The sequence below is a fragment of the Tinamus guttatus genome, unplaced genomic scaffold (assembly GCF_059628265.1).
Source record: "Tinamus guttatus ecotype Peru unplaced genomic scaffold, ASM5962826v1 Tinamus_guttatus_pri_ptg000260l, whole genome shotgun sequence".
NCBI lineage: Eukaryota > Metazoa > Chordata > Aves > Tinamiformes > Tinamidae > Tinamus > Tinamus guttatus.
In genome coordinates, this window is record NW_028288794.1 from 1,413,294 (window position 1) to 1,430,134 (window position 16,841).

Consider the following 16,841-nt stretch of genomic DNA (forward strand, 5'->3'; position numbering starts at 1 on the left):
ATTTGTTGAACAAGGCATAAAGATATATGTGCAACAACAAATTTACAAAATACATTGTCTTGTGTAAACTGTAGCCTCTAAGATTAGAAGTGTCATCAAAAAACCCTTCCCTCAAAAGGAAACAAAATATCGAAAAAAAAAAAAAAAAGATTTTTTTTTTCCAGGTCTAAAAACAGAGTTTCCAAAGGACTGAATTTAATTTAGAGATTGGACATTAAAATGCTAATGATAATACTTCTCTGGGGTAAAATGTCATTTTATTGCTTATGATAGATTAGTGAAGAGTATGCATAGACAAGTTAGCATTAACCTTACAAACAGCTGAAAATTTTGGTGTGCAGTTATTTCTGTAACATGAGTTATAGTGGGTATCAAGAACTAAGTTACACTGAATTCTTGCAGCAATCTTCAAAATTATAAAACATTTAACATTAAAGCAGGCAGTGAAAAAACTAATGGACCTAGACTGTAGACACTCTGGTATTGCCAGTAACTTGAGTGATGCCAGTAAACACGGAGTGTCTGCTTATGCATAAAATTATATAAATATCACGGAAGGATCCAAATGTTATTTTTAAGTCATGATTACCATGTAGTGAATTACAAATTAAACACTTTATGACTTAAGAAAAAATAAAATAAAACCATCGGCAATGACTGTCCGCTCTGCGGTTTAACAGTCCTTCCATGCTCTTTAAATGCCAATAACAGATTAACAATTTGTTTGTTTCTAAAATGTGAACTACAGTTCTAAAAATCTTCTGGATCTAATGAATAACAACATATATGCTGCATAGTAACCATACAATGATATGTATTAATTACATGGAGTACAGATTAATGTTTTAAGCATAGATTAGCACTTTTTCTTTCCAATTCTATTTTTTTTAAAACCAGATATTAATGATATTACTGGTTGGACATTAAATAATGGCTTAAGAGCTTCATTTCAAAATTCCACCATGTGAAATATTAAGCAAAAATCATGCTTGCTTGTCTGCTAACAGAGAGAGGTATGCATGAGCTTTCTGGAAAACTTTGCCAGGACAAAGAAAGAAACACAACACTAATTTAATTCATATTTCATAAACAAGTACAACTTTTTACATTTGTACAGGGAAATACTGGAAGTAAATTGAAATTTTACAGAAGCAAACCTTACAGAAATTAGCGTGTTGAAAAATATTTTTTGGCACATGGATAATATTGGTGAATGTGTGTTTGGAATTGAAAAACACCAAGAAAGAATTTCATATTTAGTTTCTTGCCATCAGCACCTGCTGTCTAGTGGGTCAAGACAAAACACTGTGCCTTCAAGAGTTAGTCCCATTTTGAACCCCTCCTGCAATGAAACAAGACATAGTTAGTAAAGAGGAAAGCAATTTCTAGGGAATTAGGGCTCACTTCTAAATGTGAGCTCATCTTTAGGCAGGCAAGCAGCATTCTGAGACCTTTCATAATGATACTTCAGAGTGAATCACAGATTTTTATACTATATTGTCAGATATTCAATATATGTCCCAGTCATTAACCTATAAAAGGCTATATCCTTAGTTCAACAAAAGAAACACGTATATAAGTGAAGAAAATATTAAAGAAAATATTAGATATTCATATACCTAAACAAGCCTGATTGCACCACATTGTTCCTGTGTAAAACTCAACATGACTGAAAAATCATAGGCAAGAAAACTCAGTGCTATGTGTGCAAGCTGCTTATCATGTTAACGCTTGAAAGACCCAGCAGAACCCGGGAGGTTTGTTCTGAGCTCTTCACTGTGCTGGTGTGGCAGGTGCACATCCTACAGCCTCTGTCACCTCAGCTTGGCTAAAAGTAAAGTCCCATCTGCTCTACCGCAAATGCACAAAATACAAACTTTGAGAATATGTAACTCCATGCAATAAAATGGTCATTTAAAAATACAAAGAAATTATTAAAAAGGTCAAACCAAAACTCTTCTATTTGCTCACTTTAGTTTCCTTAGAAACATTTTAATTTTTCTACTAAGAGAGAGACTGCCAACTGAGAGAGACTGTTGAAAATAACTTTATTCTATAAGTAGCTCTGCTTTAAAAATATGCTTTGCACCAGTTCTAAAATAAAATCTTTGTTTTTAATACAGGGAATGGGTTCTTGTTTTCATTTGTCTTTTTTAAGTAGCTGAATAATTATAGCTTGATCTTCAAAATAAAAGTCACCTTTGAGTCAAGAAAAATTCAGTCTCTTAAGTGGAAGTACTGCAAAACTATACGCAAATGGAATCAAGGGCTCTGCATAGAAATGCCATGAGAACATTGACTTCGGGGGCACCTGTAGCTAAGTACCACATTATTACATAGTTTGCCTAGAGAACCTTGCTCATGTGTTTTGATAATCAAAAAATCGTGCTTTTATGTACACATCTGGTAAAACAAAATAAATTCTCTTGTAAAGTCATTTCAATTGGGATTAAACTCAAGTCTTTTCTCATTAATCCTAGGAGCACCTCAAAAGCAGACGACAGCTTTAAAGGATAAATCACAAATCAAAAGTAGTTTCATTTTGAACAAATTTAAGTCACAGGCTAGAATTTTGAAAGTGTATGAATGTTTAATAATACCACCAGATATGACCATCAGGAGAATAATTCTCAGAAATAAAATAAACCTCCTGGAGACGATTACCAAATGGCCCAAGATTTTCCAGAGTCTGAATTTTCCTAAAAGCAAATTGACCCTAGCAGATGATGAGCCAGGCGCCGCTGAACTGTAAACCTTACCTACATACACCGGCAACCACTTTGCCTTACGGAGGTGACATGGCGTTGCCAAAGCTCACTGGCACATTCAATGTTTTGTTCTGTATTTCACAAGCAGCTAAGAACAAATTCAGAAAATCTTAAGGCCAGCGAATGCCCGGACAAAATGATTGCAATCAAATTCCTGCAGATAAAAAAAAGCCCAGACTTCAGATCTCCACAGCAATCCTACAAGGTTTGGGAATTGACTTCTTAAATAATTTTGGAATCTGCAAAATTATACTTTGGCAGACACGTGATACCCTAAAAAAGTCCAATCAGCTGCAGTCAACCAAGCTGTGGGAAGAGGTGGTTTGCAAGGAAAGGATCTCTTAAATTGAAGCGTGGTGGGGTTGTGATTGATGTACAAAGGATCCTATGCTGTGGTTCTTAAGCAATGCAGAAAAATTACAGATTTATGCCTACTTCCAGAAACACCTTTCATATACCCAAACTACAGGCTTCTCTCAATTCTTGCGGCTCCTATTTTAAGGTGCTATATGATTATTATGACACTCATGATACAGCACATGCCTGCATTCAACTTTGCACTCCAAAACTCAGTATTCACAGCTGTAAAAACAACAATGTCAGTTGGAAAAATCTGAGGAGGAGAACACATTCTCAAATATATTTTATTATTTTCTATTAAACTATATTAACAGGCAGAATACTTTTTCTTAAAGATGACATATATAGTCAGGTTTTTGGTTCTGGATAAATACCATATACATGTAAAATTCATTTTAATACATGGTATTTTACATATTTTGCCTTGTGAAATGCAGTATTTCACATTCCAGTAACATAATCCTTAGCATAACACATTCCCTGCTCATTAAAACAACATGCGTGCCACAGCCTCCCATACTTTAAAGGTTCAGGCAACAGCAACTCCTCGTTTAGCCAGAAAATAATTAAAATCTGCAGCAAAGCAGCATCCCTTGACGATGAACAAGAGTGGGAACAGGAATAACTCTGGAGTGCGCACGTACATTATGCCCTCCATAAAGGCAACAGGAAGCTACAGTTTTACTTCCAAGGTGATTTAACCCAAGCACGGAGCACCTTAGTCACCCACAGGGTTGGTCTCTACAAGGGAGAGCAAAGCTCCTTTTCACTAGAAAAAAATAACCCCAAACATCCACCCAAGAACCTTCACAATATCCAAGGCATGCAAGTTATTCCGCACTTAAAAAGGATGCACAACAAAATACAAACGCTTTGACTCTATCGCAAGGTAAATTTGCCAAAGTCAACCCTTGTGGCTCTCACTTTATCGCTGCATAGTCTGACTGCGCTCAGTGCGCGTAAGGAGCCAAGAAACCAGTGATAAATTTATATGACTCTGGGAAGATCATCTAGAGGGCTGAGAAAAGCTTATTTCAGAGGGATATGAGAGAAGTCTGCTGACTGCTTCAGGCCATGCAGGATGAAAGTTTGCAGCTCCTGGAAGCTTTATGATATCAACCACCTGAACATTTTTATAAATTATAGCAGCTGTTGCCAGTATGATTCATGATGGAGGGAAACTTCCCCTTACTACAAGATTTCTGGGAAAATAGACACATTAATTTTAGAAATGTTTGGATAAAGTCAAAGTTGAGAAGATGAAAATATTTTTCAGCATTAGGGTGAGGGGAAACGGGAGACTGGATACTCAGAGAGGTCTGAGCTGTTAAGTTCAGATCTCAGCATATGTTTGAGTTAAGCTTTGAGCCCTCCAAAAAAATTAACAGAGTTTTTGAGAAAGGGAGTAGAGAAAGCGTGTGAAATTTGTGAAGTCTGGATGCTCACTATAGTTTAAACACGAAAATATTCTGCCAGTGGTCAACAAACTTCACTGACTCTCACTAGGTTTGGAGTACTGGGCATAAATGAAAAGCATCTGCTACCTGAAGTGTCTTCTCCAGCACCTCTTCTTTGCTCTGCTTTCCTACCCCATCTCACTCACACCTCTCCCAACTGACACATGCCTCTAGCCAGCCTTTTTTATTTCATGTTGGCATACGTTGCTGAGGCTGAGGTTACATAGGTCTGCATTAAAACAGGGTAGACATTTGGAGGGAGCTGCTCCAGGCAGCCCGTCCCTGGCTGGCACCAGGCCGCTCGATGAGCGCACGGCACGCGGTGAGGCATCAGGTGCGCTAATAAACAACTCGCCTCCATCCCCTTATTCAAATACCTATTTACTACAGCTCAGGCTCAACTTTTAATACACAGACTTCATACCTCTTACACTGAAATACAAAGTTATTTCAAGCTATGGAAGATGATTAAGTTTTTCTTTAATGTTCCTTACTGTTATATTTCTCTTAGCACACAGCAGTTTTTGTGGCATTACATTTTCCAGTGTCCATTTCATCCTTCTCCTTATTGGCTGTATCTCACATTACAATAGCTATCCTCTGCTCATTCTAATCTTTTAAATTTTTGACAATATTTGTTTCTAATTAAAAACCAGATTTACAAACATGAACATACTAGCACAGAAATTCATGCATCCAAGGTTAATACTTCACTAATGAAAATGAAAAACAGACAGCAATGAAAACTAAGGTTTAATACTATGGGCTGACAAAACAGACCTATCAGAATTGGCTTTCCCTATCATTAAAAGTTGTAGGTCTTTAAAAAAAATAAAGTACTTTTTTATAGAATTAAGCATGGTTCATAGAAGCATGAATAAAAAAATCTTAGAAGATTCTACATAGATATATACACATGTATATTTACATACATATATCATACATATATACACACAGACATGAACACACTCACATTTTAATTGTAAATACTTTAAATACCATTATTAAAATATGATATACCAACCATCGCTGACGCTAGGCACCCAAGAAAGCATAAGAAGATAAAAGACATATTAGTAAACGCATCTTTCAATTTGTATTATACAGCACAAATTCATGCTAACATCACCTATAGAAAGAACTTACACATTCCTGGCACCTAAATCTACCAATGGATGTCATAATTAATTGTATGCAGCTTTTGCTTTGGTCAAAGTCAAAGCATTTTTTTTTTTCTCACATCTGATCAACTTTAACCTTAATTTCAACTGGATGACACCAAAGCAAGTCTTGTACTTACTCAAAGACCCACTAATATTAATTTTCAGTGAAGGTGTCAGGTAGGTTGTGTCAGATAGGTATGCTAGCACACTAGAAAACACATAGGAAAGTTGGAAAATCAAAACTCCAATGTGCTGGGGGGGAGTACTTGACCAAGAAAATGAAATTCCAGGGATGATTAATTAAAAAATATACTTAGGAAGAGAACCAGATATTAAATATTAATTCAACCAAGATAAGGTCAGTATCTACTCAGATGCCATACAATACTTCAGGATTAACGTTTCCTCACAAAAAAATCAGTTGAGAAAGATTCTCGTTAGTTTAAATATCGCAGTACCCTAGTCTAAGCAGGCTATTTTTACAGGCAATGAATTGCCATAGCCGGTGCTCCTGCTTTACCTGTGCCAGCACTACAGAAACCAAGACTCCTGCCACCAAGGGAAGCAGCATGGTATAGGAGTGGGGATGGGGAGGGTGACAAGTTCAGCATATTAGAGCCTCAGCTCTCTATTTCAGATCAATCCTCTAGGCAGGGGCAGCAGCCTCTGTTTTTATTGCGCTACGGAGAACCTTTGATTGGTTTGGGTGTCTGTAGCGACACCATGGGCTAACATTTCTAAGGATCCCCAGGCAGACAAATTCCAATTCCTACTCAAAGTCAAAAATACTTCTTACTCTATGTGCCGTCTCAAATGTATTTTTAACCTACTATAAACATATATTTCATGAATATTAATGTGGCAATGAAAAACTATATAATTGATAACTCAGTAGTTACCTGCATCTCATCTAGTTTGGACTGAATGTCTGGAGGGAAATCTCCTGCTCCACAGCTAAAAGGGTCAAAAGGTTCTGCTCCAAAAAGGTCTCTCTCTGGAATAACAAAACAATGAGTCACTGAAAGAAAAGATGCAGTCTGTGACAACAGCTTTCTGAAAGGAGACAGCTACTTGAAAAAGCTGAATAATAGTACACCTAATCATGCAGTAGGCTAACAACTAAAACCAAAACTAAACAAAAACAAACAACTTAAATTTGAAACAGGCCTAGATTAGCATTCCAAATGTTAATACTAAAATATATTTCCAAGAACACCATCAGCTTCTGTTTAAAACTTTATTTAGTTTTCATTAATGCTTTTACCTTTCACAGGAATTCTGGGAAGTAGTTCCAATTTAAGTACAAGATCTCCTAGTGAGTGAAGTGGGTTCTAGAACCAGCACATATGGGATTTTCAGAAATAAAGAGGGAACAAACATATATGAACTTGGAAATTTAAGATTCCATCAGAAACATCGCTGCAAGCAAACTAGCCCTGAGGCCCCCCATCTATTACTTATCGCCAGGCTAAGGACTTCTTTGCAAAGACAAACTACCTTCACTCATAGGGCATAAGCCTTCATTGGACAGTTCCTCAAAGCACAGCATGTAGGAACTAAAACAACCTCTAGGGTTTTAAAATCTCTGAGGGGATTATCAATTAAGAATGAAAAAGCAGACCACCATTAAAAGCCACTTACCCCAGCAATCCACTAAACTTAGATCCTTTAATAGAATGACTGAAAATTTCTCTTTGTCAACGCCATATAATTTACCACTTTCACTTTTTCTAAATTCTGTGATTTTCTTAATTTGATGGGAAAAACGGACTTGAGCTTCTTTTAGGTTTATCTAGACAGAAATTGCCCGTTCCAAGAACCGTTTTTTCTTAGCAGAACACCATAACTCCTGTTATACTTTATCTGATAGCCCCAACTTCTTTTTTTTAACTCACTTTACAACTGGAAAGTTTTTTTCCCTACATATAAGGGTGCTATCTAGAAACAGTTCTAGTTCACATTGACTTTGTCAGTTCTAGTTCACATTGGCTTTATCTAAAGTAGAACCAGTCAAAAATCCTTGTGCTATCAAATTTAACCACATTGACAGTACCAGTTGCAGAGTAAAGTTAATACGGCCTTTTTTTTTTTTTTTTTTTTTTTTTTTTTTTTTTTTAAATCATCTGCACGCTGGCCCAGTAAGATACCTGATAAATGCACTATCTTACAATTGTATTAGCTTAAAACTATATTGGGTTAAAACCATAAAAGTAAAAAGATCTATATTAATATCTTTGGAACTACCATCTGTTTTTGTGTTTTAGCCCAAAACGTTATCCATAACACCATAAGATCGAAGTTGACAATAGACTATGCAGCACTAAATAGAACCCTGCAACTATTTTCTAAATTAAGTGAATTCATATCGTAGTGTTACCATTTGTTGTTAATGCTAAGGAATGTGTATATAGCCAAATCACAGTGTATTTATTTTAACATCCCTGAGTTTTAGCCCTGCAGTAGTCAAATCTCTTCTATGTTTTAGCATCCACGACATTCTTCATAGGCTTTGATCTAATCAATTAGTGTTATCAAACTGCATTGCCCAGTATTATAGTTTAACAGTGAGCAGCTATTTCTAGTCTCAAAATAAAGTACATAAACAGGCAGGAGTTTTATTGATTATATTCCTCAAAACTCACCATACAGCTACAAAGTGTCACAGTGGAACAGGCAATGGCTCAGACCTGAGAGGCTTATTCTATTGCCCATCTGAATTAATAAAAGTGTAATATTTACTGGCAGAGGCAGGCCACCTCCATGCAAAAGAGACTCCGACTAGGAGAAGCTAATGTAAAAATTAGGCTCTACTTGGTGTCTTGCTTCTTGTCCTGCTCCAGGATGACCTTCCATGCTCTGATGCTCCCTACCTAGCAACCTTTGGATCTATTGAAGGTTAGTCTCGCCTGTACTGGGGAGAAGGTCATGCCTTATATCCTCATACAGTTTGTCATAATATAGGAACATTTTTTCTTTCTTTCCATGGTTTCCTCTTTACTCTAAAAAGGAGCTGTCAATTTTCTGTGTGATCAGACATCTAAAAGGAGCCAGTTTCAACACTTAGCAAACACACAAGGAATGTATTTATGAAAAAAAAAGAAGAAAAAAACAGTAAAAAACCCAGCTCTCATGTTTCTTCTCACTAAAATATGACTTAGCACTATCTCCAAAACAAATATTTGGCACATATTTTGACTAGTTTCTTAGTTATGCCTAATTATTGGATTTTCACTAATGAGAGCAATTCTAAACTCAGTAGCAGAACAGCAGAAGGTGGAGCTCTCTTGTTTTCACCTGCTTTCAGGTGGACAGTTACTTACATTACCTTGTTATTCAAGGCATACTTTGAAAGTAGTGACTGAGTGTAAAAAGCTCAGTAGACAATCACATTCCAAACTGATAGCTATTTCCTAGCTGGGTTTCTACAAAATATTATTTTGGGAACTTCCTCTATAACAACTTCTTAACCATTTCAGTGCACAGGCTGAAAAAGCTAAGAGATACATGAGAGATTGCACCGCTACAGTCTCAGACTGACAAAGTTCCATGACACATTTTCAATAGCATCAATGGTGCTTCTTGTTTAAACAGAGGCTGATGAATATGTTCAAATTTGATAAATACTGCAGTTCAGTTCTAAAAAGCCATCACTTTTGCAAGTGATTCCAAAGGTTCATCTGCTAGTGCTACCACACAGTACAGAGGGTGCCTCCTTTAACAGAGAAAGCATAAGTCAGTATCTCTTGATTTCATGCTAGATAATTTGTATGGAGCTATGTTAAAAATAACAAAACTATCTACAGATAGGCAGGCAGGTTCTTCTCCAATATACAGCCACCAGGAAACCTTTGAAGTTGATCTTTTCAAACAACATATATGACTTCCTTTTCCCCACTCAGGCCAATTTGATTCGTTCCTGGATGCGAATAAATTCACAACTTGGAAAATGTGACCAAAAAAGGCTAAACCATGACTTGCTAATATTTCATAACCATAACCCAAACCACACAAAAAGTAAACAGGGGATAAATTATTGCTCCTGTGACCTAGCTGACATTCAGGATAGAGTGACAGAGAAGAAAAAAATATACTGGAGAGTAGCAGTCTGTCTCCTCTGTAATAAACTCAAAGCTGGAAGGAATCAAGTAAGACTCCACAAGCATTTGACTTTTCTGCTTCACTTTGCACCCCAATCTTTATAGTAGCTACCATGCAGATATACATTGATGTTGATATGCAATTTCTGCAAACATCTTGGAGCAGCTCTGCTGTCAAATAAAAATTAATTACAGTGAGTATGAGCACCCCCAAAAATATTTGGAATAAACTGGGAAAACACGAATATCTAACATAGCAAGTTAAGGAATGGGAAGAAGATGATTCTGTAAATTTTTCAGAAGTGATGAAAAACCTTCCTTCAAGTGGCAAGTATAGTGGCCAAGAAAGAGAAAAACATGAAAGAGAGCCTCGGAAAAGGGGATACTTCAAATTCTGGCTCCCCTTGGTTGCCATCTACTTGACATATATTGGAGAAAGAAATGCCAGCTTGTCCATACAGCTACAATGCCAAACAGAGAATATATTCTTGTACACTATTTGAATAGTGTAGCACTGCACAGCTTGAATGAAATATTTATGGAATCTGAAATTACTCATCCAAGACTGTAGGTACCTGTCTGATTACATAATATTCATCTTGTATTAAACTGTTTTTGAATATGCCAAAGGGTGTTAATAGTTGATGAATTAACAATTATCCACATATGCTTAGAGTACCATAACATAGGCTGAAAGAGCAGCAATAAGAAGCATGGCATTGACTGCCGCCACTCTGAAATACATCATTTTAATGTAATGCAAAAGAAAGAAGTGCAGAACTATAACACTTCTTAATCAGCCTATATCACTGAATAAACATGTAATTTATAGCATTATCTATAATATAAACCTCATTGATTGAACAGGTATAAAATCTATAAAGATGGGACTTATGTCCAGCGTTGAGTCCATAAGAATTTAAGCACTTATTTCAATGGAAGCAAAGGCAAAACAATACCTAGTATAATTGAAAGAAAATAAAATTGTCCTGTAATTCCACAACTTGCAGCACTGCTTGTGTTTGCTCCCATCTCCATCCCCAATTCAGAAGTTTCCACAGACTCTGAAAGGTTTTCTAGTGAAGGTGAAAGCCTTTTCTTAACCACCCCAAATGCAGCTCGCCATTCCTAAACATTTGCTAGAAAGCTTTTAGAGATGGTCCACAAGCTGCAGAGGTGCATCAACTGTGGCTGAAAAACAAAGCTGTAGATGACAGGAAAAATAATATTAAAGTCATTATGCCAACACACTGCTGCTTCAGGGATTTCTTCAGCTCTCTTGGGAATCATCTTCACCATACTTACTCCATCTACTGATTCTTGCAGAAATGTAGATGTTAGAAGTGTGGCTTTATATGGAAAGAGCTATTTTAGTGTCAAATTACTTCCTGAATTCACTACAAAAAAAATTGTAAAAATAAAAGTCAATTTATAATCCACAAACCTCCTTAAACTGTTAATATTTTAGCAGTATATAAATTCGTTTACAATGACACTTGGCAGCAACAAGTCTTTGGGGAAGATGGCATAAAATGAAGTGGCATTATCAAATGTGATTTACACAAAAGCTTGTCATACAAAGTGTACGTAATCTTTTCAGACCTTTATTAAAAATATAAAGTCAGCAAAATTAGGTCAGTTGTTATAAAACTTACTGATCTCTGCAGATCTACTGGGTACTGGAGGAGGCTGTGTGCCATTGCGAGTAGGTGTTGATGACTGAGGGGATATGGGAGAAAAGGGAACCATATCAAAGATGTCAGTGGAGGGTGATTTGGGTGTCACACTGCCTGCCTACAATAAGGACAATAAGTATTAGGGCAGTAGTTCACATTAAAGAAAAAACCACAATACTGAATTCTTCTGCATGCAGATAATAACAACAGTTTCAAAAAAGTTAAAAGTTGAAAAAACAAAAAACAACAACAGCATGCAAAACCCAGCTCCTAACAACAAGCACATGGCATTTGCAGTCCAGAGCCTACGAAACATGCTAAAGCTCTCCAACCATTTTAAGTTTTTCATTTTTGGTACATCTAATACAGCCAGAAATATATCACAATTAAACCTGAAAATCCTGGACACGAACAGTTCTATACTCCACCAAGAAGTGCAAATAGAGATATTGTCCACAAGACCCATTTAAGATAATAAGATAATAGCAATATGCTTATATATCCCTGAACGCACAGAACCAGTTGCTGAACGTAAAAGGTACAACACCAGTATTCCTTCTTTACTAATTCTTCATGTGATTACTTGACAATGTAAAAAAAGCCACTGTGATCAAAGGTTCAAGTGTATTTTTACTGAATAGCAATCTAGAAATGCAATATGCTTAATGCAAAAATGAAAATAAAGTTTTCTCAGTTTGAATATAAAGCAGAACAGATTGTGTTAGTAAAGCCTGGGATGTTTTGGCAGGCTTCAAAAAATGCTAGATAAACAACCCCTGCTCTCACCCCCTTCCAACTCAACAATTACTGTGGTTCTACAGCCATATTTATTTTTAATGACTCATTCCTGCCATCAGTCCATTACTCCAGGACATAAACAAGGCAGTTAAGTCAAAACAAACTAAATGCTAAAAAACACTTGAAGAAATAGACTAAAATTTACACTGACAAACTCAAGGTAAAATATATGTGCAAAACTAGTTTGCATGTTAATGTTATGACTTGGAAAAATACACAAATATTACATGCTGACTAACAGACGATAGCGCCAGGCACAGGGGCAATCTGCTACTTTTAAAACAGATCCAGTTTAACCACGGTCCTTGCACAAAAATCTTTAGCGCAAGTTAAACTGGTCACGTTCTTTTACTCACAATATCTCTATATCACAGCCTGGCAAACTGCTAACTTTTATTACTGCTGGTCCATGAGAGTTTCATTAAGAGGTTCATCTAAAACTTATTTTGTAATATTACTTCCTTTAGAGTCTGTGCTTCAGCTGCTGAAGCAACCCTATCACAGCAAACATGTCACAAATTTCTAAGCCAAGTCTCTAGGTAGCCTTGAACTACATCTCTCTGGATTTTGCAGTGACTTTACAGAAAGAAAGGATAAGGTGCATGGTCTTCCACTGAATACAACACTTAAGGAAAACTAGACAAGGAAATCTTATATTACTTCACTATTATTATTACTTAGAAAATTTTAATTCATATTTGAAATGTAGAGATCTAGAACTGTTAATTACCACAAAGAATTTGGGATATTTCTATCTAGGAACAATGAAGTACCAAGCACAAGCTACCTACATTTCATTTTGTTTTTCCACTTTGATCTTTTTAAAAGGCATTTCTCACAGCCATGTTATTGCCTCCAAGATCAGGGCTAAAATAGTTTTATTTATTTATTTATTTTTATAAGACTTCTAAGTAAGACTAATCTTACTTAATTCAACAGGAGTTGGCATAACAATTTCAAGCATTGCCTGTTGCAAGAAGATTTGAGTGAATACTAAATAGACACCATAGGCTTTTAGCATGATGCTCATAGGACTTGCATTGACCTCAGACTCAGCACTGCTCAAGAGGGAAGAGATGGCAGAAGGTCAACTGCCTCCACTCAGAGCAGGTCAATGTACATACTGTGACCCAAAGCAAACCCCTAGGGAACTCCATACCCTTCAGAGAGGAAAAACAGAGAAAATGGGTTTTGTCTGCATCTGGAACATGGGACAGGGTTCAATGAGAGAAGGTACACGCTGTGCATTGCCTACACTTCCTATTGACAGGGATGGAAAATCCTAGAATGACTTGGGGAGAGTAAATGCCACTAGAGCTTCCTGCATTTATTAGTGTGTTTATGGCTTCATAGAAGCTAGATATATAAATAAACAGTATTTATGTTTAGTCTTAAATGAGTCTTTTTGGCAAAACAAACTTTTCACTGACATTTTCTGTTTACATGTCATTCTGATGAAGTTGCTGAACATTTTAATGCTGTAGCAGTAGAAACATATTTTAGTTATTCTAAGAATGATATATTTCTAAATCTATATAAGCACAAGAAGCTTTTCTTAGTGAACACATGCAGAAAGTCATGATATTTGCCAAACACAGCCAAATTTTACTTGCAAATAGAAGAATAGTTGGGAGTACTAGCATATTGCTGTGAAAAGTTGGCAATATGCCTATTTCACATATATGGATAATTTTCAGTCTTCAGTTTGCACAGGTATAAGGTATATTAAAGGATATTTAGTGGCTGACTTTTTCTACAACTCAAAAAGACATTCAAATCAGACCTTTAAATTGTTCACTTTGAGAAACTATTCTTAGTATAATGATTTTAACAAAAGATTGATATAAAATATAGAAGGATTCACTGATAGACTAGTTTTAAAATAAGAATTTTAAATAAGTTGGAAAAGTAAAAACTTTTAGTTTTGGAGTGGGGTCTGGGAGAAGCTAGGCAGAAATAAATCCTCACAAATTCTGTACTTGCATGAGGAGACAATCTAAGATACATTTCATCTGTCCTCTAATCGCTGTCCAAAATGCACAATTTTAATACATGTTAAGAAAGAACAGAGAACATCTGAAAGCCTAAAAAAATAAAAAAGCTTTTGCATAGCAGGATTACGCGAGGTCTTGGATAGCTGCATTCATTGGCTGGCTTTTGAAGACCACTTTTTGAAGGTGGTGGTATTAACAATCCAGGTGGCAATCGGGAGTCAGGAGAACTCCTAGGAGTAAGGGTAATGGAAGACATATCTAAACAAGGATGTGAATCCTCTTTGTTACACCAGAAAAAAGCAGAGGAGGGTCTTTGAAACATATGTTCATCATTATCACACTTTACGTGCAGCAGCTGAAAAGGAATTACAGAAAGAAAAAACATTCTGAGGAACGGAACACAGTAACGTCAGAGAAAGAAGAAATACATTTCATGCTTCAAAAAAAGCTCATTTGCAATCTGCTTTTTAGCGCTATAGTGACAAGACAGAGAACTCTCTGATATTTTTAAAATAAAATCTAAACCTGTACCACAATAAAAGGTAGCCCAGCACTGGAGTGAAGATTTGCTCCTAGGTTGCATCAAAGGAAAATGAAGGCATTTTCCCAAAGGTGTATGTGGTAGATGCGTTCACAAATATCTGTATCTACCATAATATCAGCACTATCTCATACTAGCACATGGAAATCACAGTTAAGCACATATCCAGGAAAGTGAGTTACTCTGGTGGTTACAGCATAGCCTAAATATTATTTTCATTGTGATGTCTTTACCAGGAAACACCTACCATTAATATCCCACCAGCTTTGAAAGAAAATTTAACTAAAATTTTCTCCCCCCTCCCTGCCAAAAAAGTTCACTGTTTACAAATTGTAAAACACCAATTACTATATTTTAGTAATCGCTAGATTTAATTTTCCCATCCAAGGATTTTGAAAACCTAAGCATGCAATGGCCTTCTGCAATCCTTTCTATGTGCATGAATAATTAATTTGAGAGAATGATCTGAATAGTACAAAGGAGAGATTCTTTGTTGCAACTACAAAGGAAAGCTCACACCTCTACTACTGCCCAGGATCCAGGACAGAATAAAACTTTTTTGCTGCTTGGGAAATATAAATGTTGATGACTATAAGATTCTTTGGATCTTTAGGGCTCTTTACCAGCCAATCACAGAAGAGCTTCAAGAGGCAAACAAATAATATCCACACTACAGTGCCTATTGGCAGATGTTAAGAGCATTCATCTAAGTTGTCGACTTAAAAAAATAAGCAAATGTCTTAAAGGTCCTCATCTAAATCAGACAGACAAGCAGCTGAACCTAGCTTGTCCCACATTAATGTGAAGTACATGACCATATATTCCATAAGGCTCTAGAGAAGGACAGATTCATGTTTGAATCTTAACGAAAGGACTGATGCCTTGTGCAGACGGCTGTCCTGGGCCAGGGCAAGAGATTACACACCCAAGATGAAGGAACTGACCTGTCCTGTAGATGCCTTGCCTAAAAATCACCTTGGCTTGTTTGAAGAGAGTTTCCTTTCCTCATATGGTGTTACATAAGTGAGAGGACACCATTATTTCATTACAAGCCTGGCATAAGATCAGGATTTGATCTATGATTTAAACCATTTTTTCCTAGTTATGTAGAAAGACAAACACTTTGTTTTTAAGTTAAATCAGTTCTTTTCTTTAGAGATAAATCAGGTCAAGGATATAAGTGTGCAAATTTAACAACAGTCCCATATTTATGGGAACACTAACAACAAATCACAAAACTCAGTGTTCAACATCAGCAATTGATAGGAAAAGTAATGTTTTTATTGCTATTTCAAATAGTTCTATTACTAATCTGGAATTGCAAAATTTAAAATTTGTTACAGCAATCCATAAAAATGGAGAGAAAACTTGCTTCATTTTGAATAAAGTTTCAAGTGTCAGTATGCCACAACTACAGACGACTTGTACAATGCATTGCTCTCCCAACAACAGGGCAAACTATGTAGCACTTCATATGACCACCGTGGAAATACATGTAGTTTCACTAATATATTTAAATTTTCAGTGCTCTATGGAATCACACCACCTCATTGTGTGAATGCTGCTCTGCCAGCATTTCCTCAGCATTTCTCCCGTGTCCTTCTAGGAGCCCACTGATGTGATAGATCCAGAAGGAAAGCACATGCAGCAATGGAAAACAACAAATGGAAGGCTACAGCCATAGGTGGTACAGGGCTTTAAAAAGCAAAAAATAACAAATTCAGAAAATTCAAAAGGAGAATAAACAGCCTCTTTCTCTAAAGAATGCAGCCTTCTGTTTTCCTTGTGCTTTTGCAAGGTGTATTTAAGAAGCTCATTTAAAAAAGCTTGTCTGTTCTTCATTTAAATTCCTACATGGTCTTCCAAGAGTCGATCTGTAAACAAGACTTATCAGTTAGGCAAAGAGGTACTAGGGAGTCCAGCAATTTCCTGGTTTGTGAAGCTGCCAATACAAGTGTGTCATATAGGGAGAGATCAAAATCAGTGT

At 36.3% G+C, this 16,841-nt stretch overlaps 1 protein-coding gene across 1 annotated transcript in view; it reads right to left on the reverse strand.

Moving 5' to 3' along the window:
- Window positions 1-975: 975 nt before the first annotated feature.
- GULP1 (GULP PTB domain containing engulfment adaptor 1) overlaps window positions 976-16,841 on the reverse strand; it is a 104,666-nt gene continuing 88,800 nt past the window's right edge. The window contains exons 11-15 of the mRNA XM_088526986.1: window positions 14,441-14,668; window positions 11,501-11,639; window positions 6,648-6,742; window positions 5,610-5,620; window positions 976-1,342 (exon numbers count right to left, since the gene is read on the reverse strand). Of these exons, the coding sequence (XP_088383112.1) occupies window positions 1,321-1,342; window positions 5,610-5,620; window positions 6,648-6,742; window positions 11,501-11,639; window positions 14,441-14,668 (495 nt within the window). The 3' untranslated portion in view covers window positions 976-1,320. The remainder of the gene's footprint in view (window positions 1,343-5,609; window positions 5,621-6,647; window positions 6,743-11,500; window positions 11,640-14,440; window positions 14,669-16,841) is intronic.